The following is a 24290-nucleotide window of genomic DNA, read 5'->3' on the forward strand; positions in this document are numbered from 1 at the left end:
TTGTTTTGTTCTTCCACTTAGACGCCGTGTCTCCTGCCGGAGGGCCCCTCTGCATCCTCCCGCTGAAATAAATGATGCTATTTCCAGAGAGAGAATCGCGCAATCATCTCCTGAATTGGAGGAATTATTAAGTCGTCAATCAGATTGGATAAGGGCACATTCTGTAATCACGGGCCTTTGTTTTGCAAACCAATTATCTGTGGAGGGTCTACTTCAACCTCTAACGTTCCTTTCAATCTGAGAGGTACTTAAGCAGGTGGCTCTCCCCTCACTCGTCCCTCTGATTGGTTTGGGTTTACGCCATCAAAAATCCTCAATATTTTTTTTGCGAGTCACTAGAAACGGCTATGAATGATTGATTGACCACATGAAGTGGTTTGTAGTCTTTCAAGAGTATTAAATGATCATCATTTTAATACTTACCATTATCTTGGACATTTTTGTCTTTCCTCACTTCTAAAACCTACAATGCTGCGACAGGGTAACAAATGAGCCATGAAATATATTGTAAAATGCTAAATTGCTTCATCTAAGTTACTGGCTGATTGACCTATGTTTAATAAAAGTCACCACCTTACTGAGTAGGAGAGTTTTCCAATTGGCTGCCATTCTTTTGATATATTGAACATTTGGCCCAATGGCCTTTCTCTTCAAATGTGATCATTTCAGTTTTATGAAAATCAGTAACTCTGAAAAGAAAAGCGACTTACTACCGCAGCAGCAACAAGCCAGTGAATGCAGCACTTTTCAAATCGCTTAGTTTTTAAAGTGAGCATGCAGTAGCTTTCTGCAGGATCCCAGTTCCACGCCAAATCAATCAATATTTAAGTTTCAGCAATTGATTGAAAAGAATGTGTTCTTTGGTACTGACCAGTGAACAGAGATTGATCACTGTGCTGTGTAGTTCCCTCCAGCACAACAGCCCTTTTCTAGCTTCTTTTAGCATCATTTAGCACATTGTTTTGGTCTGACGCAGCAGCTCAGAAGAGCTGACCGTATGCGGCCGCTCATCATACAGACATACGAACATAGCGGCTGACCTGAAAACAAACTGTGGATCCAGATAATTCCTTTGAGAGTAAATATTGGACTTATTTCCCAAGAACACAAATAAAACTCCAATGCTAATGCAACTGTATGAGCGGATTAAAATATCAATCAGCAGTTTGTTACACTTTATTATCGCTCAGATTACTAACTTGTATAAACTGTGAGTATGCCTGAATGATACCAAATGATTTAGAAACCTTTCCTCGGAAGTTGTTTCTGAAACCCATTGGGCAATCAGAGGACCGGCGGTTTAATCCCAGCTCTGCTGGCGGGCAGACTTAGCCCCAGATAGCCCCAGTAGCTCTGACTAAACGTGAATGCTAGTCACTGATGTGCAGGTGGTTGTGTGTGTGGAAGCTCCTAGCATCAGTGTATGAATGGGTGTGAATGATGACATGTAGGGTAAAAGGGATTTGAGCGGTTGGCCACAACAACTTCATACAACCTTTGTTAAGTCATTGCTTTGTTTTAAGTTTGGAAAAAGTGGCCCCACAAAAAAAAACAATTAATTTAGTACACAGTGGAAATGAAGCAGATATTTCATTTTAAACATATTAGTTCTGACAATTGATTAAAGTGGTGGTCATTCATCAAACAAAGATCCCAAATATGCTCTGGTTCCGGATCTTTAAATTGATTTTCTATCGTTAAAAACGGATTAGCTTCGTCTTTTGAAAATTAAATGTTTCAGTCACGCTTCCAGGAACTTGTGATCAGCATTGAAAAAAGGAAAAGCTTCTGGAGCCCATGGTAGTCATTGGTGCTCCATAAGGGGGGAATAAATCATTTCAAAGAGGAAAACATGCTTTGAGGAGGATAGCATTAAATATTGAATTCCAGGCACTCCAGTGGAGGGTTATAAGTAAAACATGGCCTAAAGGTTTAACGCATGCGGAAGTACGCGTCGCTTCTGAAACCAAGAAATGCAAACAAAATGACAGGAGATAATTAAGAGTTAATTGTTGCTATTGTTTTTTCCATTTTATTGACTCTTAACTTCACAGATTCAAGAATAGAGTTCAGGGAGAAATCCCTGCTTTTTGATAATGGGATTCTGCAAAGTGCAGTGCAGCAGATAGAGATGCATGCTGGGACCGAGTTCAAGAGGTGTTGTCCTCTATGTTAAAACAGGCCTGGAAGAAACCATTAAAAATAATAAATGAAAGAGGTTGCACAGCTTACCACGTGTGTGGTCAAAGACCTGGCTCGTGCTTCTCTGATGGCAGCAGAGATTATTGAACATAGTTGTCTTTGGTCACATGCTGGGTGCATGTCCTCCCCTCTTTTTTTATCTCTACTCACCGGAATTCAGCAGGATTGCTTTGGAACATCATTACCGAGGTGCAGAATGGAGATCCATGCCTGTGTCCTTCACTTTGTTGTCTAGAATGTAGAGTGTGGGCTGTGGGAGTGACGGGTGGAGGGAAATGAATGCTGGTTGTGACGCGCGGTTCTTGTGTGTGCGCAGAGGTGTGTGTGTGTGTGGGTGCATGCGGATGTCATAGAGGGGGTGCAGTAAATAATTGACATGTTGGGTTGGATGACAGTGCAATGACCCTTGTTAGCCGCATCCATCCAGAGCGCCATGCTTCTATGACAATGTCAAATGGGCTGCCTATTAGTGCCACTTATACGGACGTGCTGCCTTCAGGGACGGACCTGAGCCCCTCACTATGGCAACCGTTCCAAGTGACTCGGTTCGCACCGATGCATATAGCGCGCTTTGGTTTGCTTAAGGAATAAGTCTCAAACCTGAGAGCCAACAAGGAGGTAGGATTTTGTAAGAGAGACGTGTGTATATTTGTGTGTACATGTGTGTTTGTGTGCGCGTTTGGGCTGTTTTGAAAAGACAAGGTGTCACCCTTCGGCGGCGATTATTTTTTTGCTGTCAGAATTACTGAGGTGTGTTAGGATATAATTACAGATAAAACTCAGCACAGAATAAAATAATGCAGGCGTCTCTGTTGATGTTGTCTGCCACACTGTCAGCTGCAGAGAAGAAGGATAAGCACACCATTTTCATTTAGCTCAGCTTGTACGCACAAAATGCCCCCTCTGATGCTAGCATCACATCTGCAGCAAGCAGTAATGGGAGAGGTTCACGTCCTTTAGAGGGTACAAATGAGATTCACCCTGTTGTGTGTGTGTGTGTGTCCGTCAGGTCGCAGGAATTAAAGGCATGCTGATTGCTAACAAGAGGCGAGACAACCAGGTCAAGACCTACATGACCTACAATAAAGGCCGGGAGTGGAGGCTCCTGCAGGCTCCTCCCACTGACCTGGATGGCAACGACATCCATTGCATACTGGTAAGATCCTGCACATTTACTGTAGCTCAAAAGCCTTTCTGTTGATCCGACAAAAATAAATAAATGCAGAATCTCTGTCAAAGCCAGCTGGGGGGAAAGTGGATCTCAAGTGTCAACGTAACACTGTTCAATTGTCCTTTTTTTAAATTCTTTATTGAACTTGATTCTTTTCTAGTGTTTTCCGCTGTGCAACTGAATGATTCCCTGTCAGTGTCATGTAGAACACTTTCCCAGCCTGTGCAGCCATTGTATATAATCTGCTTGTAGTGCTGTCAAATCATAGCTATAAGCTCAATAATCACCATCCTCTTAAGGGGAAGTGCTGAATATCTTCTTTTCTGTATCAACTTTAAAAATACTATCGTTTACCTGATTGATAGCTAATGTTGTAACATTTTTTAACAGCACAGGAGGTGGTGTACTGGTGTAGTAGTGCATCAGCTGAATGGTATGATGAGAGAAACATCAATCAATGGATCATGCAGTGGGGATTATTGGTTATAGATGTATACAATGGGTTTGTTTTTGTCAGTGATATTAACTGAGGCATATTTTACCAGTTTGTGGTTAAGCTCTTTGCTCTTTAGTCCATCATGGGGATTGTTCTTGTTTTCTACCACTGACCATCTTGAAGTGAGCTGCAGAAATCCATTGATTTTAACTATCCATCCAATCAGTTGTTGGCAAATAGAAAGATGTGTTTATAAATGATTTGTAATGCCTCTGGAACAAAACTAAAAAGTATTGTATTATCCATTGGCAAAGCCTTTAATAAAACTCATAAACCCTTCATGAAGGAAGCAGTTTGAAGAAAACAAGCGGATTTGAAAAAAAAAAAAAAGAACTAAAAGAAGAGGTTCTATAAAAGATTAGTGCAGCCTTTCACTCCGACATACAGCAGCAAACCTTAATATGAGATGGTCTGTGTCTAAATGGTAAACAACGGATAATGTAGATCCGCCGCATGCGTCGACAAAGAGTCGTCGCTCATTAGAGGGCCTCCTTCCAACTAAAACTCACAGGGCGACTGTTGGGAGGAATCAGGTTGGAGACATTAGCACGACTCCGTGCTGTTTAAGAGATGATTTTGCGGCCGTGTGCTGTGATTCAGGTTCCCTGTGATTGTGCATTCATGTGACATTTTAATTACTGCCGTGGATTCCTTTTGATTACCCTGTTCAGTCCCGCTGCCCTTGATGTCCTTACACCAGCGTGAGACGCTGTCTGCAGCGGGGATGAGAGCAGACACAACTTTCTTTCTGCTCTGTGAACAAATGTAATTGTGTTCTGTTGTGTGCGTGCCCTGGAGACTTGGCTTCATTCAATGTAAATTGCATCCCCCTTTGTATTAATGACACATTAAATCCAATTAGCAAAATGAAGACACAGTTTGTTCTGTTTGGGAGACGAAGGATCAGGCTCGTTTATGATGCTTTTGTTTTTGCTCTACAATTTCTTTCCGACCCTATAATCATAAATGATTGTGGATTTCATGATTCAGATTTTTCCAGCGAGAATACAGTTGATTTATTTCATATAAGTGATACGCCATTTATATGAAATTATATGCAAATTAACTTTGCACATGAATAAGCCACTTTTTAAATCTATTCATTTTCTCTTTAACCTAAAAAGCGACACATTTTTAAATTTTCACTTGGATTTAGCTTTTTCTGTCATGAATTCTGTGTCTAACTGAAATGCTGTTTTAGTGCCTCAAGGCGCCTGCAAGAAAAGGAAAATCCACTCTGATTGGCATGTGATGTGAATGAGTCTGCATATGAGACAGAAAGAGGAGCCAAATATGATCCTTTTCTGACCTACACAAACATCTATTCATATCGAGTATTTGATGAAATGTCCCCATTTACATTATTATTCTTCCTCTGCAGCCCTTCTGCTCACTTCATCTCCAACTGCAGATGTCCGAGAACCCGTACTTGTCAGGAACAATCTCCACCAAGGCCACTGCACCGGGCATCATAGTCGCCACAGGTAAGAGACGAGACTCACAACAAACCCCTTCACAGAACTTATTTCTACTCTCGCGGCCTTGTGGGGATTTTCTGTGAAAAGGTATTTCTTCTTTTGTAGTACAAATCATGGATGCCAGGGACTTTGGATGGAGCGTTGTGCTGCGATCCTCCAGTCCCTCGCAGCCCTCTCACCTCTGCTTCTGTCTCAGGCCCTCTTTGAGCTACACAGGGCACGGCGCTCTGCAGAATCTCCACTTCCTCCACCTCTCTCGCTGTCACACGGCCCAGCCATTGATAAGAAAAAACAGTAGTCCAGTGTCTGTGAGCCAGCAAGTGTGAAAACACTGGAAAGAGTTGAAAGAGATGATTAGAGAAAAAACAGACATGTTTGGGCTCATTGGCAGAGTCAGTAGATAAAAGCAGTGGAGGCCGGTGAAAAGGGGCTTCTAATACATTTCACCAAACATCCCATTATGATTTAAAGCAAAAAAAGGAGGTATCAAAAAGCATTACTACTTTGCATTGAATATTTAATTTATTTCAAGATGAAAAGAGAATAAATATCACATTGACAATCTCATTTCTTTTTACCCTCAAAGGCAATTCAGTATAATATCATCTTTATATCAAAGTCATATTTAGTATCATACAATACTATTCCGTATAATGAAATTATATCATATAGGCAAGCTGACTATTTCAGGACGCTGGTTGGCTAATTTGTATGTCACACATTTCTATCTTTAATCAGCAATTGGCTGAACTGCCTCACAGATCCGCCTCCTATGGGCCATTTGACCGTGGCCCCAGTGCTGCGGAGACATACAGGAAAAGCATATATTTTGTTCAAATATCTTTTTTTTTATGGATATTGCTGGGGACATTCCATATGTCAAAGAGAAATATTGACAAATTGTATAATTCATCATTAGTTATTTATTTTCTGGCTTAAGGCAGAGCGCTCTAGGCGGGGCCACGCCTCCAGGCCCTTTATCGGCCTGCTCCCGCTGGATAAAAGTCAGAATGTCAATGTGTGTGACCATGCACGTGTTTCCATCTGGATCTGTCTGTTTTGTCTTTGCATACATCTCGGCTGATAATGCTTGCACAATGTGTCTGCGTGTGTTGGATGGGCCTTTGCTTTGACACCGGGATTCACTATCCAGACTGCGCCCTTTTAAGACGTCCGCTGGTGCAGAGATCATCTCACCAACATGACAAACACCATCCAGATCAAACACGCCCGTTCACTGAGCCATGGCAAAGATAGTGGAGCAGATCAGAGGAAGAAGTCCGTCCACTCGTTGCACACTTGCAGGAAAAGAAGCTTCACAGGAATTGTGTTTGTAACACTGCAAACTGCCTCCAGGTCTCAAATGATGATGCCTGATTTGATCCGTGGAAATTAACTGTCTTAACTTCTCTGTATTATTCAATCTTTGAGGACAACACACTGAACCGTGAATACAGCACAGTGATCACAGCATGTGTTATTGTGATCTGTAGATTTATTCTGTCACTGTTCTGTTGGTACGTTCTCTGCAGGAAATATTGGAGCGGAGCTGTCTTACAACAACGTTGGCATGTTCATATCATCTGATGCTGGCAATAGCTGGAGACAGGTGAGATTCACAGCAGGATCGATCCGAATCACAACTTGAATCAGAATCTGTCGCATTGCCAAATAGGTTTCTACATATTGTGATTTGCCTTGGTGATCGGCACATGGCAACAAATTCAGAAGCATAAATCCAGAGAAATATCCATATAAAAGTGTTTATATCTCACAGTTGGTAAACAACAGGTGTAAATAAGGTGAATGAATAGTGAATTCTATTCTATTGGGGATATTATACAGTGGGTGTACCAGTCCAGATTTTACTTTTTTGTTGTATGCATCGTTCTCACACAATATTCTAGCCAGCTAAGTCCTGGCCTTAGATGGACTGCTAGAGAACGACTGTAGGGAGCTAAGCTAGACAGCCAGGTATGCTGATGTTTGCAGCTTACTTTAGAGCCATTTGCATGACACCATTACAAGTACTGGTTTATAGAGCTATGGAAATAAAAAAAACAAATCAAAAAGAAAAGTTTATACTCCCTGGAGAGGTCTGGGTCTGATCGTTTAACTCGCTTTACGTACCAGCAGTTTCTGTTGCAGGTGTCTTTGTGGGTATTTCTGATTGCTCTGACATCGAGGAACACAGCTGGGACCGTGCAGCTAGTCGCTCACTCACAGTTCCAATGCCACCCCCACGCAGCATTATTGGTAGAGCAGTTGCCATAGTTTTTCTCTAGCCACCAAGATCTCACAGGCCCATTCCTAGTGTGTGCTTATTAAATGTCTGTTTAAAAGCAGCTAAATTTGAACATTTTCACTGACTGTTTCAAATCGAAAAAATGTGTCCTTACACCAGGGGGCGACTGTTGCTGCAGGGTTTGAGCAGGGTCTCTTTGTATGAGAAGAGGGGCGGTTTGATCACAGACATCCACGTGTCTTTGGACAAGACAATTAACTCAAAATGGCTCCTGCAGGCTTTTCCTGCATGAATGGGTATGAATGAGGAGCTGGTCCTGATTGGCGGGGTGCATCCTGCATTGTAGCCCAGCGTCATCAGTGTATGAACGCGTTTGAATGGTCTGAGTGGTTAGAAGTCTAGAAAAGGGCTATTCAGTCCATTTATCATCTCCCATTTACCTAGTCCAGTTACGGTCCATCATGACCTTAAAAAGACACCAGGCGTAAATAAATTGAGTAAAAAGTAAAAAAAAACAGCCATTTGTAAGAAAAACAAAGGAGAGGGAGTTCCCCGTATGAACGGTGGGGATCAGTGATTGGTCAGTGGGCGAGCATGCTCAGAGAACACTCACAGAAATCTATATAGTTGCTAAGAGGTTATTCAGAGAATGATCCATTGCCGTCAGCGTTTCTAATATATCATGAAAGTAATATTTTGCTTGTTGCATTCTCTAATGAACAATTTCTCTGCGTTTCTGTTCAGATATTTGAAGAGGAACACAACGTTTGGTTTCTGGACAAAGGGGGGGCCATCGTTGCTGTCAAACAGCCATCTGTGCCAACCAGACACTTGTGGTATGTCCATTTAGAAAAAATATATATTTTTGTGAATTGCTTTTTTCATTTTCTTCTGCTGTCTTTTGACTGTTTTTTTCCCTCATGATTGAGGGTGCAGGTTCATCCAATCTAAACCAGATCTGGTGCCCAGTTGCTTTTCCAACAAAAAAGTCTTCCGTCCCAACCCATTTACGTGTGTTGGAGAAGTAAAAAAGCTCAAGTCAAGGGGGGGCAGGCATTCTTCACATAGACTCGAGTACCCCTGGTTGTTCTCACTTCAGCACCTATGTTGATAGGCTGTCAGAATCAATAGAGCCCAGCCTGATGATGAAAGCTATCCAATGTTTTTATTTTTTCGCTGTCTTCTTCCCCCTCTGCAGTTCAACATGAAACAGTTCTATTCTTGTCTTGTTTTTTTCACCTGTGTGCAGACCAGGACCTGTGACGTTTCTTTTTGCCTTTTTGGCACTTTCTCTTAGCGCTGTGTCTTTGATAACCACACAGTCTGTCTTTTCAATATCCGTTTAAGGCTAAGCCTTTTGAAAGTTATCCAAAGCTACAGTAACAAATTGCACTGATGGTGGACTAAATCCCCCACAACCAGACTCTAATAGACAGCGTCTATCTCCGGGCCATCATCGTTGCTGCGTTTGTGATGGGAATGCATTCTGACTCACATGCACAGGGTCAGCTTTGACGAGGGGAGGCAGTGGACCCAGCACACCTTCTCCTTGGTGCCTTTGTTCGTGGACGGTGTCCTGGTGGAGGCCGGGGCCGAAAACCAAATCATGACGTAAGTCCAAAAAAAGGTTGGATGACAGATTAAGAGTTTTATTTGTGTGTGTGTTGTGGGTTGAGTGAAGGTTGAATGTTTGTTTTTGTTGTTCTGTTTAGCACTTGGCTTTGGTTCTCAGCAAAATATCGCCGACCTTTAAGGATGACAAAGGCTCTGGGGAATGTAGTCTTTGATAAGGCACTATTCTGAGGGCATTTAATGGGTCATGTAGCCCTTTGGGGATATTTGCAGGGCTATGGTGGGGAAATTAGAGGTGGGTAAACTCTGAATTTTGTGATCAGACAGACCTTGACGCGATGTGACGCAATGCGGCTGTAAGGCTGTTCTGATTAGATTCCATCAAGACAATTGGATCAAGAACTATCTAGATATTAAGGAGTCTCCTTTTACAGTAGTCTATGTCAGGTTCTGCCTGGCTACACAGCAGGTTTTTTTACGTTGAGGACTGACTTATTTTCAAAGTTCCTACCTATTCTGCCCCAGCAGCAGGTTCATTTTGGTCAAAAACGGATCCAGAACCAACTTCCAACAGGAATATTCTGTACTAATCCTGAACAAAAATATGAATGTTTCACACCGTTCAGAAGAACCTTGGCTTCAATCTCTGTTTGAAAATGCTCCAAACTCAAATCCAACAAGTTAGAAAATCTGTTATGCAAATTAGCCCAGAACATTTGCGGTGCTTATGTACACCTTTTTTTTAATCAAAGCTAGAAGCTAACAACAAAAACACGGAACCGAGACAACGCTGAATACCGTGGTGCCTGTCTCAGTTCTCTCAGACAAACCTTACCGAAGCCGGAGCAGAATAACCACCAAGCATCCCAAGTATACCAATCATAAATGCCCCTTAGCTTTGATGTTTTTGAAAACACTATCAATAACAAGTATAATAGTTATTCTATCTTCATATATTATTGTCCTTTCAGTTATTATGGATTCTTGTTTTGGATCTTTTTATTTTTTTGCTGACTCTTGCACTTTCACCCACGGTGCTGTAAATGTCCCCACTGCTGAAATAAAATAATGATTTTTTAGTCCATCTGTTGCAGAAATAACTAGCTCTATCACAAAGGGATAATTTGGTAGTCACCAGTGGCCTGTCCCTAGCTGCATGTGCCACATTACTTTGGCGCTTTGACACATTGTCATTAACCTCTGCAGCTTTTTTGGACACTTCAGCCATCGTTCTGAATGGCAGCTCATCAAGATCGACTACAAGTCCATTTTCAGCAGGAAATGCACAGAGGAAGACTATCAAACCTGGCACCTGCACAACCAGGTAAGAAACATGCAAATATATATTGTGAATTGTGTACCACCGCTATAAAAAGAATCAACAGCAGTTGTTCTCCTAGGTTCACAGCTTTGGGGAGGGAGGGGGGGCTGCGGATGGACACACATTTTCCAACGGGCATTTTCTGTCCGCTGGGGTTAGTGTGCTCACATATGTGTGTATGTGTTTGTGTGCACTTCGCGGCTTGACAGTTTGTGTAATAAAAGAAGTTAGACCTGTTCTATAGGAAAGCTAAATTTAAATGACGGTTGTGATGTGGCGTTAAATGGAAAGAGAAACCTTTGAGACTTTTTGGTGGGCGCCCCCCAATATAATGTTGGGGGAAAGGCTGAACACTCACAGTATTTATTGTGCCAACAGGGGGAGCCATGTGTGATGGGGCAAAAACAGATTTACATGAAGCGCAGGCCTGGAAACTACTGCATGCTGGGAGAGGACTACTCCAGTATCCTTTCAGCTGAGTCCTGTATTTGTCGAGCTCATGACTTTGAATGGTAAGATGTGCGTGCCCTTTCTACAAAAGCTCTTCCCTAGTAATCATCGAGGGGGATTACGTTTCTCTGCATTGTCTGCAAAAGAGAGCTTCATTAACAACCTTGTTTGTTCCCCGGCACTGCCACACATTAAGACTTCACGCCTTTCAAATCAAGGGTTGTTTCACTCATCGTTAAATGTGTTGCTACTTTATTCTTTTTTTATTGGCCAGCTGCCAAATGTGGTTATTTTTTCACATTAAATGTTACGCCAAGTTCAAAGCTTCTGTATAACAGCGACGTCTTGAAAAAGACCGTTTTTGCTTCAGCAGAAGTTTGTTTTTTTCAGGTGCTTCCAGCCCAACGTAATCTCACTCCCAACTCATGAAATAGGAAATCAAATGTATTTTGGAACCAGACTATATGCATGTAAGACACCTGACACATCTAAAGCTGACATTAGAGGGATACATTAAGCATCATGGTTGAAAGCTCAGGGACACAAAATGCATGTTTGAGATGTACATCCACAGTTACCTATCCATCTATCCATCTAGATAGATAGAGAGACAGAGAAATGAACTGGTTTGTTTTACACCCACACAGATGAAATTGTAGAGGTGCATCTGGTGAATCACTAAATGATATGTAAAATATGTTGTGTATGAGAAGTAAACAGAGTGTTTTCTTCTGTGATCCGAGGGTCAATAGTGCATTAGCATGCAGCTCTGTCCTCTGCAAGCACCATTTCCACTCTTCAGCTTGAGGCTAATTGTTCAGCTATGCATTTGGAATCCGTTGAATATGCTATTCATGTGTCTCTTTAATTAACTCTATTTGCTGTGTGTTTTCTAATAATCGGATGAATTTGGGGTCGCTTTGCACGATTTGCTCATAATGTCGGTCTTCCTTCTAGCCTGCTAGGGTTGCAATTCGGTTGAGACGATATGTTTGGGTGTAAAGAGTTTCAATTTGTATGTAAATCCCAAAATGGTTGTGCTTTTTATCTTGTAATGACAGAGAGCAGAAAAAAGCCATCCCAACAAACAGCAGTTAGTTTTTGTAGAGTGACAAATGTTTTTCATTGATCTAATGCAAAGTTGTTTAGCTCTCTTCATGTGACTAGTCTCATTTCTGCTGCTGTCTTTTTAACATAACTTGTGGCGTGACTACTCAGCAGAAGTATACTCACTACCCTCGTATGAAACAATTGGAAAATGTCAATTTGATCATCTTATTGTATTTACATGTACAAGAGGCTGATTCACCAAAGAGCAAAGCTTGTCGTGCATATATTTTGAATACACACTTTATAGCAGTGTCAAAAACTGTCAAGAAGTGAAAGCTGACTTTGGGTCAGTTATGATTGTGTCCCACTCAAAGTGGACGGGCCTCGCAGTGAACATTCTAGAGGTGCTCAGAGAAAACATGTTCTTTTCCCCTTAATTAGTGGCGATGGCTGAATTTGCTTCTTTGGTGCAAACTAAGCGAACAAAACAACATTGTGAAAATAAACACTGATAGATAAAAAAAAAGTGGGACAGGGGGAAAAGCAGGTCTTGCAGTCAGAAGATCAATAGTTGGTTGTCTGGCAGCCCATGTCGGTGTCCTTCACACAGTGAATGGGTGAAGGACACTAGTAAGCAGGTCTTTGAATGGTCAGAAGACGCTATACAAAGGCAGTTTGTGTCATAATACTTTCGTCATTCCTCAACTGGGGTGTTTCTCATTTTACGTTTCTTGTCACCATTGCTAAAATCCTAAGGCTCGTTATCAGCAACATCCCAATTCCTAAAATGTATCTTAAGGAGTGAGAAGTTTTGCAGCAAGAGCTCTAAGCCAGAAACCATTGTGTTTCTTTGACGAAGAGGTGACACAGTTGGCATAATGTCACGGAAATAAAGTTCCATTTTATTTAATGAATTGAAGTAATCAAAAGGTGACCAAACTTTCTTCCCAACTCAGTTCATGTAGCTGCTCCAAAGGCTCAGTTCTTACCAGACCTGATTTTTGTTCTGTTTTAACATTTATTATGGACTTGATCTAATTCAACTGATATTATCCTGACATTTATTAAGTGCAAACATGTAGTTTCAAATACATAAAGCCTTTACTAACTTAGCCTTTGTTGCACACTTAATATATACACCGGATATAGCTTTTAGCTTTTCTTGTCCGAAAGACAGCATACTCACCATCTAGCTCAAAGTTCACAGGCGCCAGTGTAACTATTCTGCTTTGACAACTTGTTAATGAAGAGTTCACACTGTCCTTATCACAAATAGAACAAGCCTATTCAGCAACTGGCCTTTATGATTTTGGTTATTCATTCTGGCTTTGTGAGTATTTGGTAATTCAATATCATGATCATTTTTAGAATGGACAGTTGCTTACTTCAGTTTGTTGGATGTAAACCATGTTTTGATTGCTAGCGCGAGCAGCTGAGTGAGAGCTGGTCATCCACTGAGTGTGGTTTTCCATGCAGTGCTTCACACTGTTTTGGCACATCTGGCAACAATGGTCTTAATCAATGCTTTATAATGGTACATCTTTTAGCCAGTCAAGCCCCTGGTTACTGTACCTTGTGTCCCTCTCTCACATGCTGATATTGACCAGGTGCCTTGTGGATGTGTCTGTTCTACCAGTGATTACGGATATGAGCGGCGCAGCGACGGGAACTGTCGGCCTTCCTTCTGGTTCAATCCCTCCACTGTCTCCAGAAGCTGCAGCCAGGGTCAAAACTACCTCAACAGCACGGGGTGAGGATTGTTTGGTTTATGTGCATTTTTTTGTTTCTGTGCACAAACACGCTTGTTTTGGATGTGCTTTCTGGGATGATCAAACAGGATTTTAGAGCAGATAAAGAGAGCTGATATAATATTATTAAAATTGCTAAAACTGGATAAGTTACTGTGTGACAAGAAGTGACTGTTCCCAACCTGGTTTTAACATGTTGGCCAAGAATGTGGGCATCAAATAGCCAGATACATCCTTAAAAATAATATCCACAAAAATACACTTGTAAGCAATGTTATAAATAGTCTTCAAAATTGCATCTCAAGTCCCAAAGGTGTTAACAGCCTGATCTCCAGTATGTGAGAAGTTTGGAGCACATTTACTCAAAAACTGTAATTTGGTAAAGTCATTATACTCATTTTACTAAGTGCTACTGTAAGTTGGTTGAGGGAAGTAAAGGGGTCAGTCAGGTGCTGTAGTATGAAGTCTGTAGAAAGAGGAGATCAGGGTAAATGGATTAGGTGTTTACTCCAAAGATACCAGTTTTCTCCAAAGATACCGGTGCTAAATGTTGTTATTTTGAAGACGCATTAATTTGGCAAACAGATCCAAATAGAGAGGGAGAGGAGGATAGAGGAGCTGTCTATTATAGAAAGTCCTCTGCCTATAGTTGCATATCTAGGGGCTGGTCCAAGGCAAACCTGAGCCAGCCCTATAAGAGGCTTAATCCTGACTAGGGGGGGTTGATTTATTTAAGTTGGCATGTTCCTCTTGACAGAGCAGGTTTCAGTAAGTCAAAACAAATCTATGTGATTGTCTAAAATGTTATGATTTAATACAAATACCACTACAACTTTGATATGTGATAATTATTGAGATATTCTTTTGCATGGACGCGGCGGTGGTGTTATTTTGTATTTTTTAGAACTACTCTTCTTTTTACTTTTTCTATTATGTAGTGGACTTGGGGCAGACACAGTCTCTATTGGGTTTTGGGTGGAGAACTGTTCTAATGTAAGGTGTCTAAGGTATGTTGTCTAAAATGTCATCTTATGAACTCAACTTTTATAGATGAGATCCGCTCCATCCAAAGTGGGATGAACGCCGTCTCTCCTATTCCAATCAGGAGAGACAAGTTAGTGACTAGTAGTTAACATGTATTATGCAGGATGATGAGTTACACAGAACTTATTTGGCGCTTAAACTCAGCGGGGGGATTTGAGATTGCGCTGTGTTTGCCCTTAGCAGCAGCCATATATGAATCCCCCCTGCAAAGTCCAGACACTGGTGGTGGGTGCTGGAGGTTCTGCTGGGGTCGGGTAGAGATGCAGTTGGGTGCCGAATCGGATGGTGCTGGGGTGGTGGAGCATGGGACACCAGAGGCAGGAATAAAGCACATTTAAAGGAGACAGCAACAACTATAGCTCTAGATTCATTTAGGCTACATTTTCCCCGGAAAGGGCCATTTATTGTACACCAAAAATGCTGGACAGCACCTCGACAGCCGGTGGCTGTTGATTACACTACTAACAATATATTCTTCACCCCACAACAATTTATTTTGGTCATCATTTGATTTTACTCCATTCTCTTTACTGTTTATATGTGTGTGCTTTGTTTATTTTGAGGCTAACCAGGGAATCAACACTATGCAAAGCTCAATTGAATGGGTTTTATTCTGGTGATGTGATTATGCTTTGCAAGGTGTCTCAGCCTCTGGCACAGCTTGTGTTGTCGGTTGTCATCAAGTTTATTTCTGCAATTGGAAGCCCGAACAGCTGGTCTGACACACCACTCTGCTGATTTCAACATTTCTAAACCAAAAGCTCATGAAGCACCTGGGGAAGTCATTCTAAAATGAAAGGAGTGCATTAACTTAATTAACTTAAGATTTAGGTAGAAATGTCAAAAAATGGGAAATAAAGTCATTTAATTTTGGATCTCTTGAAGGTATCGCAAAGTGGTGTTGAACAACTGCACCAAAGGAGTTAAAGAAATGTACACGCCAAGAAAGCAACAGTGCCCCAACAGACCTCCGAAAGGACTCATGCTGACCATCAAAGACGGCAAACTCACTGCCAACCTGGGCAGCAATGTCACCTTCTTCGTTCATCTGGATGAGGTGAGAACCGACAGCATGGCTGCTTCACTGGTCTGGCTGAATATGTTTTTAACAGCTTTTTAATTATGCTTACATCCAGTTGATAATGTAAAACATTTTATATTTTAAAAAAAAGGAAATATATTTCCAGTATTAACTCTTTTTGAGCTCCACCTATGCTTTAGGGAGTTCTTATTTTGCTTAAAACACCTGCAACACTAAACGGTTGATAAAAGCTATGCGACTGAGACAAGACAGCAATGTTTGACTTAAATAAGAAGCTGAACAAAGCTGAATTGGAGCTGTGGGGGTGAGAGAGGGGATAAGAGGATGGGGAATTCTCCAGACATGACCGGTTTCTTGTTCATAGTTGTCCATTGTGTTATTTGTATAACGTCCCCGATCTAATGATCTACATAGTTGTCAGATTGGTCAAGTCTTATCTATTGTCAGATCATGTTTTTTAAACGTTTTATTATTGATTCCCTGCTGCGGTTCATAGTGATTGTGTGTGTGTGTGTGCGCGTGTCTGCTCTAATCAATTATTCTTCGATTATAAAACGGTTGCCCAATGTTGTTATTTAGCTTTACTCAGTCTACAACAAAGAGGCTGCAATGATGGTCCAGCAAAATTTGATTGTGCACCTTTGTATAAATGGTGATTTTTTCTCCCACAGTAAGGAGATGGATTGAAAGCCCGAATGGATTGATCCTCTGTTTTCTTTGGAGTTGGACTGTGAAGAGCTGCTGAAATCAGGCTCCTTATGATTTAATTGCCAAACAGTTGACTATTTTTTAGGATCACAATTCAAATTATATTCTTAGTTATACAGTATCAAACCCAAAAGTTTGAACACACCTTCTTGTTAAATGAGAAAACGTGTCCGACCTTTTGATTGGTACTGTATGTGTTAATGTGCTCATGCAGGGACAAATGCAGATTAAAGACTGGCTCATTCATTTCAGACATGGACGTTAGAAGAAACAAAGTTAGTGATGTGCATTAATGTTGACAGTAATTGTAATGGATTTAATAATAGTGTTAGAAGCGGTAGGTGTCAGCGGGCCATGACGGGAGTAATGAACAGGGTCCACATATTACCAGGATCCATGGAAACCTGCGAAGCAAGAAAGAACAAAGACTCCAGGAAAGAAGCTGAATTAGTGATGTGCATTAATGAGATGTGAATTCTTTTAGGAGAGAGAAGAAAAGAGAGGAGCTCTGTGTGTCCTAAGAAATCCCCCGGCAGACCTGTATCGACCAAGCATTGTGACCTGTGGTGTTGCGGAAGTTATCATATCCCACAACAACGTTTTTTAAATCTGAACGTGCACTAGAGTCTTCAAGCCACTAAATATCATCGCAGGCTTCGTGAACATAGATTACACTTTTAAGCCAGAACCTAAAGCTGTCTGAACATTACCTCTTTCTTTTATATCTCTGCGATCGTTCTACCTAATGTGTTCTTGGTGCAAATTCAACGTAAAGTGATCTGTAAGTGATGTGGGTAATCACAGCTAAACAAAAACAACCGAACATTTCCTTCAGCTGCAGGCTTTTAAGAGAGCACAATTGTCAAGACAAAAACAACACCTGAGTCTGCATTTCTGGGACTGGTTCATTTTGTTATAATCGTACAACAGATCACTTTAGACAACAAACTGAGAACCAACGTACCTCTTGGTTCAGTGTTGTCCTGAATCCGATTTGGCTTCCCTTTCCCTTTCCCTTTCACTGATTAGACACTGCTGAGAGCATGTTTCATTTTTGTCCTTTCATCAGAGACACATAATTATGGACACCAGAGAAAAATTCAGTAGACGTGTATGCAGTTCTTTTGAGTGTTATAGGAATTTTCTAATTTTCCATATATTATATGAAAGCTAATAAAGCTATAATAACGTATTATTTCAGTCAATCGGTAATTAAGCTGATGTATTGTCCCCATTTGTTTAGCCATTGCCACATTACCTAGCTTCCCCAGTGCAATAATCACTTCTCTATTTCACACTCAAGTCACATTTGGGAGAAACTGTTCTACAGTTGTTCTTGCTCATGTTATCTTTTCGTGGAATTTATTTCTCCCCCAGTGGAAAAGCTAGATAAAAACTCCTGCCAGCAAACGCTGTAATCCGACATGACAGGTTCAGCCACTGAGGACTCCCACCTAAAATATTAACTAGTGCTCATTTTCAAACTCAAGCTCCATACGAAGTAAACATCAAAAGCGGCACGTAGTGAACTAAGCTAACGCGGCTTTCCATTTATTTACTCATTCAAGTCCAAAATTCCCTATATAATTCATGAATAATAATCTGTGGACATCAGGAATGTAATATGTATTGTAATGTAATAAAGGCCCATTAGGTGATGTATATATTATCTCTGGACCTCGTGGAGTCCGTAGGACAAGCAGTAAACACATATTTCAGATCCCCTCACAAAACATTTTAACACACACACTTTTGCTATTGCCACATTCAGATAAACATTAGCATTTATTTGCTTTATGTTTCTGACAACATGTTGAATACAAATCCAAGTAAAAATGTATTATTTTTCCCTAGCTTGCCTTATTTTCTACACTTTTATATTCAACTTCTCTACTTACATGGATGCCCTTTAAAATAATATTTTACTGAATAGAGAAATCTGCAGCTTCCCCAGACACCATATTTTACTGTACGAGTACAAAGAAAAATGGGCGCATCCTTTTGAAATAATAGATCCGTTAAAAAAAGAGATCCGTCCTATCCTCAACATAATTCTAGCTTTGTTATGATGAATTTAGATTTGTATTCTCAAAATTGATTTTTGGAAATTTCACTTGGAATAAATTAGTTTTCTGTATATTTAATAATTACAATTATAGCAAAAGGTTATTTGCAATGCACAATCCAAAAAGTATTCATTTTCATAATATAACAATGGATGAATTTGATGTAGAATTTGGAGTTTTAGTGTACAACCAAAGTTGTGTTGCAAAAATCTATTCCCAGGAAGATTTGAATAGAATAATTGTAATTAAATCATACTAAAACAATACAAATATTGAAGCATTATCATGATAGTCAGTGTTTATTAAAGAAGTATTAAAAATTATATTTTAAAAGTAAAACTATACACTTTGTCTTCGTCAATTAAACATTTAACCTAATTACACACAGCAATTTAGTACATTTTTTTGTGAAATATAAAAAATTTATATAAATGAATTAATGAAACTTTCAGTAAAGATGTTTATTTCAAAGCCATTGTATTTTATTTACATTGATAAAAGGTTTCTTATCTCAACCATGGTATAATATCCACAAGAGGTCTGTATATTCATCCTTACTGCTTTGTCTACCAATGAAATAACCAAACCAATTTATTAACAGTCGCTGTCTATTAACGGTATTTGTTGCTCCGCCCATTGACATGGTGGTTTCAGGTTTAACACACACCTGAACAAATGCCGCCAAATGTATCCAAACCCTTTTCAGCCCTTACAACAGCGCTTTCATTGTGACCTGACATCAATGTCCCAGCCTAAATGATCCAGCCATGACGTCTTTGGATTGGCTCAGCCTTTGGAGGTGCAGCACACAAAGAGTGACATTCAGAGAGACGGGTCGGCATCGGTCTCATGCAGATAAGTGGATCCCATCGGGTATAGAGAGCAAACATGAACGCAGCAGACAGGGAAAAGAGCTGAGTGACATTGGCACCACAAGGCCAGAAACCTGTTTGCCTGCCAACTCATTACAGCTCTTTAAAATCCCTGCACTGTCAGGCTCTGTTCTTAGCTGTTCTCTCTCCTCTCCTCTACTAACAATATCATTTTCCAGGCACAGTGACATAAAATACCCCAGAAGCCTAAAAAAAAAACTTCCATGATTTCACACTCCGTAGCAAGTGCATTCAGAAACCGGTGCGATGGAAGGAGCAAAGGAGCTGGGAAGAGAAAATGAACAATTGGTGTGTTACTTTTGTTTTATTGTGTTTTTTGGCAGAGGTGGAATGCAAAGATGCTGTTACAAATAGAGATCCCAGTAGCGTCGCCCCACAATGTGCCAAGGGGAGGCTGGGAGTTCGCCGACCTGGGAGTTCGAGCACAGTTTTGGTCACAGTGGCAGCTGGAGCCCCCAACCCTCACACTGTGCACTGATCCTCGGATCGTGCCAGATGTGATCCCCAGAGGAAATTGTGCAGGCAGCTGAAGACCTGCATACCATGCCAAGTCAAACAGGGTTGTGCGCTGCCTATACACACACACACACTGTAGCCTGCATTTAAAATGCTCTCTACCTCTTTCTGAAACTCTATTTTTACATTCAGGATTTCATGTAATGAAATAATTTACAGCTACAGACATCTAGAGAAATGAAAGCTGATTGCAACAATTAGGTACTCATGAATTATCTTTACAAACCAGCTGTCTGCACTGACTCCTTGAACAGTGATTTGTGAAATTCTACAATTTAAATGATCCAGACCAGAAGCAGAATGTTAATTTTTCAGTTTTAACCTGCAGAGAAAGAGAGCACTTTCTTCAGAGGAAGAGAAGGAAAATCATCTTTTCCACACAATCCTCATACAATGACAAAGATATACATACCTTGAGTTATTCCTCACTGCCACTTTTTAATGGCAAACGTGTGGTGGTGGGGTCACCTTCCTCATTTTGAGTAAATCCACCTGATAACAAATGGTTCAATTTACAGTCATCTAGTAAATCTACTGTATAAAACCTTATCGGGTTAGCGGCTCTGCCATTGTAAGCTGCAAGGGTTGTGTAGTGTTTTTTTCAATCAACTCCAAAGGGTTAGGTTTATTTTTCATTTAAGCAGCTGAATGTGGGCAGTTGGTGTATTCCTGGAATATCCACTGGGAAATTCTTTTCTTTTCTTGAGGTTATGAATCCGATTTTGTGGATGTTTCAAAATAAGTAAATCAAGAGAGGTCTTAAGCAGCAGAAGGTACAAAGCAGATACTGTTACGGTATGTGGTGGCGGACCCAAATGCAGAGACCAGGAGGTACAGGGGAACTTGTTCATTGCCAGGATCACAGATATGGAAACATTAGGGAATAGCAGGGAAATCCAGGCAAACAAACAAACAAAAACAAACAAACAAACAAAAACCTCTTCAATGGAGCAGCCAAGAGCAGTCACTATCAGGTAGGTTGAAACAATGATCTGGCAACGAGTGGATGAAGAACCAGGGTAGATATACTGCAGGGTGATTTCTTGATTGGAGGCAGCTTGGTTCCCTGAGCAGGTGCGGTGACTTCTAATCAGGTCATCTGAATAGGCTTCAGACCAGAGCCACGCCCTTACCACAGCGTACAGGCACGAGGCATGGCCTCGCCCTGACAGATACCAGTTGAAACACCACATTCAAACAACATAACTATTTAAAACAGTTGTGTAGTTACATAGCAACAGTAATCATTTTTAGTCGTGTTTTTGTCACCTGATAACGTTTAAAGCTGCATGCGAACTTGTCGTTGAGTTTATTGGGTACAGTCTAAGGGAACAAAATCGCACATTTGTGTGTGTTTTGTGTTTGTTTGTTTTAGTTCTGGTCCACTTTCTGTTTACCTTTTAAAAGCGTTTGTATCTTAACATCTTAAATAACTCCGGGAAAGAAGCTGTAAAAGTGATATAATGAGTTGCAAATTCTTAAGGAGAGGGAACTTAAGTGTGTCCCCCAGAAATCCCCCAGCTGTCTGGGTCTATAGCAACTTATCTGAGGGCTGGTCCAGGCTAACCTGAGCCAGCCCTAACTATAAGCGTTAACAAAGAGGAAAGTCTGTGTCTGCCTCCCGGACTGAAAGTGGAAGCTGGTTCCACAAAGAAGGAGCTAACTGAAGGCTCTGGCTCCCATCCGACTTTTTAAGACTAGAAACAACAAGTAAACCAGTATTGATGGAGCAGAGATCTCTCGTAGGGCAATATGGTATTTTAAGCTCCTTAAGATAAGACAGCGCCTGACCAGCTTAATTTTGTGTTGAAAGTAGCCAGTTGAGGTGATTTGGGCATTTGGTAGGGATGACCTCTGGGCACCTCCCTGGGGATGTGTTCCAGGCACGGCCAGCTGGGTAGAGGCCCCTGGGAAGACCCAGGACTAGGTGGATGGATTACATCCCCACACTGGCTTTGGAACACCTTGGGATCCCAAGGAAGTGACAGTCCTTGAAGTCTGCTTTATCTGAGAGTTTAAGGACACATCCTGGTCAAAGAGAACTCCAAAATTCTTTACAGTGCTACTTGAGCAATGCTATCCAGAGAAACTACATCACCGGAAAACTGACTTTGAAGGCGCTCTGGGCCTTTCAAGATAATCTTCATTTTGTCTGAGTTAAACATCAAAGGTTCTTGGTCATCCAAGTCCTGATGTCCCAAAGATGTTCTTTTAGTGTAACAAGATGAACAGTCTCATCCGGCTTGATCGACAGATAGAATTGAGTAAGGTTTGCATAACAATGGCAGTTTACTCAGGGTTTTCTGAAAACATTGCCTGAAGGAAGCATATACAGGATAAATAAAATCAAGCACAGAAGCTTATGGGACTGTGAGCAACATTGGTGGTCATCAACGATTCACCGTTCAAAAGCACCTGCTTGCTTTGTTCAGTAGTATTTTGCAGCTGACAATTGTTGTCCCACACTTTTTAAGCTGTAGTTTTGGATACAACCGCATCAGCTGTAACAGCTTTGGTCTGGTACAGCAGCTTTAGCAGTTTAGCTTTTGAAATTGTTTTTAAATGATCTGCTGTCAAGTTCTGTGGTTTGTTAATTTGCTTTTCCACACTACAAATAAAGAACAACAAAACTGTTCACTTCAAACATTTAGAAGTGAACTGGGACCAACATCTTGGTTCAGTTGTTTGGTGTGGATTTGATTGACAGTTAACACAAGGCAAACAAACCTTACAAACAGGGCAAACTGTTCAAATGGACTGAATGTCAAAGCATCCTAAGTCCACTCTTATTTAGCTCTCTTTTTGGTTTCTACCTATTTCTGAGGGAGATACGGTGTCTGGCTCAGCAGCGCAGTGCAGCAGCTAAATACAAAATGCTAAATGTAGCATTAATAAAACTCACACTGTGGCACCTCTCATTTACACCTGATAAATTGATATCATGAAAAAAAAACATCTGCTCTTTCCAGAAATTGAAGCATCCCCTGAAGTATTTTCAAACACACTCCAAAGCATTTTATTTAATTTCATTTATTTTATTTTGTGTGCTGTAATATCAATTTTACAAAGTAAATTAACATGTTAGGTGACATAATTATTCTATCTGACTTTCGCCAAAGCTTTGCTCCTCTGTAAATCGCCCTGTGACGGCGAGGTGGTTTAAATTGCAAAAGTGATGGTGCATTGTTTTTATTTGTAACCGAATGATCTCCTGCTGTGTTTCAGGGTGACTCTCTGCACACCAACATCCAACTGGATTTTGGTGATGGCACAGCCGTCTCTTACTCCAACCTCAGCTGGACCGAGGAGGGGATCAAACACATTTACAAGTCTGCTGGAATTTTCCGTGTCACAGCTTTGGCAGAGAACACACTGGGTTATGATTCTACAACACTTTTCCTGCACGTCACATGTAAGTGCTGCTGTTCCATGTGTGATTTTTTGGTGTTTTTGGTTTGATTGGGACTGCACTTCATGCAGACATTAGGCCCATGCTGAGCTGGAAAAGATTCTACCAAATAATTGATTGTTGAAATAGGAGCCAATCAATAGACACACCTTCTCTGTTTTGCTCTGAAACAGCATTGTGCTGCATACAGGTAGACATATTGTCAGCCCAGTTGCACCACTCGTCAATGTCACACTGGGCCCCAGGCAGCCAATCAAACCATAGTGGCGAGCGCTACTGCATGTTGACAGAGGTGGTAGGACTGGCTAGTTAGTTGGCTGATGAATGGTGAGCGAGACGTTTATGCAGAGAGAGAGTGTGAGGGGGGATTCATGTTGCCTGTATTCTCTGAGAGAGCGAAATCCTGGGAATCACATTTCATCACTTGTTTGCAGCTGTAGCATTCAGGCATTGCCGGTCCACGCATGATTTTTGCAAGTCTCCCCTCCTGTTGTGTCCTGCTGGATAGGTAATTCTGATGGCACTCATTTGGCATTCTTACGCTTCAAGCTGACACACTCCCAACCAACGGCGTATATAAAGTGATAACAATCATTTGCACCATATGCTTTTAGCATAGTTAGGGCCTGTTGTGAACAAAAGATATGCTCTGAATTCTGTAATGTGTCCCTTTCATGATGTAACTGTCTCAGAATGCTGCAAGGATGAAATATTTTTTCTGGTCAATCAAGAAAGTAAGTGAAATGACACCATGATCACATTACTGCATGTCACCGCCACTGAGCTAAAGGAGGGCTGGTGTTCTTGTGAGGATGTTTAGTGGTCTCTTTAAACAGTTTAAAACATGTACAAGCTACACTTTCCCAAAAGGTCCTTACA

General features: G+C 41.0%; 1 protein-coding gene across 1 annotated transcript in view; it reads left to right on the forward strand.

The window, feature by feature from the left end:
* Positions 1–24290, forward strand: part of sorcs3a (sortilin related VPS10 domain containing receptor 3a) — a 159342-nt gene that overhangs the window by 116555 nt on the left and 18497 nt on the right. Inside the window, exons 10-19 of the mRNA XM_040186967.2 lie at positions 3212–3358; positions 5251–5353; positions 6880–6956; positions 8337–8428; positions 9096–9203; positions 10371–10488; positions 10864–10997; positions 13622–13735; positions 15663–15834; positions 23228–23414. Of these exons, the coding sequence (XP_040042901.2) occupies positions 3212–3358; positions 5251–5353; positions 6880–6956; positions 8337–8428; positions 9096–9203; positions 10371–10488; positions 10864–10997; positions 13622–13735; positions 15663–15834; positions 23228–23414 (1252 nt within the window). The remainder of the gene's footprint in view (positions 1–3211; positions 3359–5250; positions 5354–6879; positions 6957–8336; positions 8429–9095; positions 9204–10370; positions 10489–10863; positions 10998–13621; positions 13736–15662; positions 15835–23227; positions 23415–24290) is intronic.

This window comes from Gasterosteus aculeatus, chromosome 9 (assembly GCF_964276395.1).
Source record: "Gasterosteus aculeatus chromosome 9, fGasAcu3.hap1.1, whole genome shotgun sequence".
NCBI lineage: Eukaryota > Metazoa > Chordata > Actinopteri > Perciformes > Gasterosteidae > Gasterosteus > Gasterosteus aculeatus.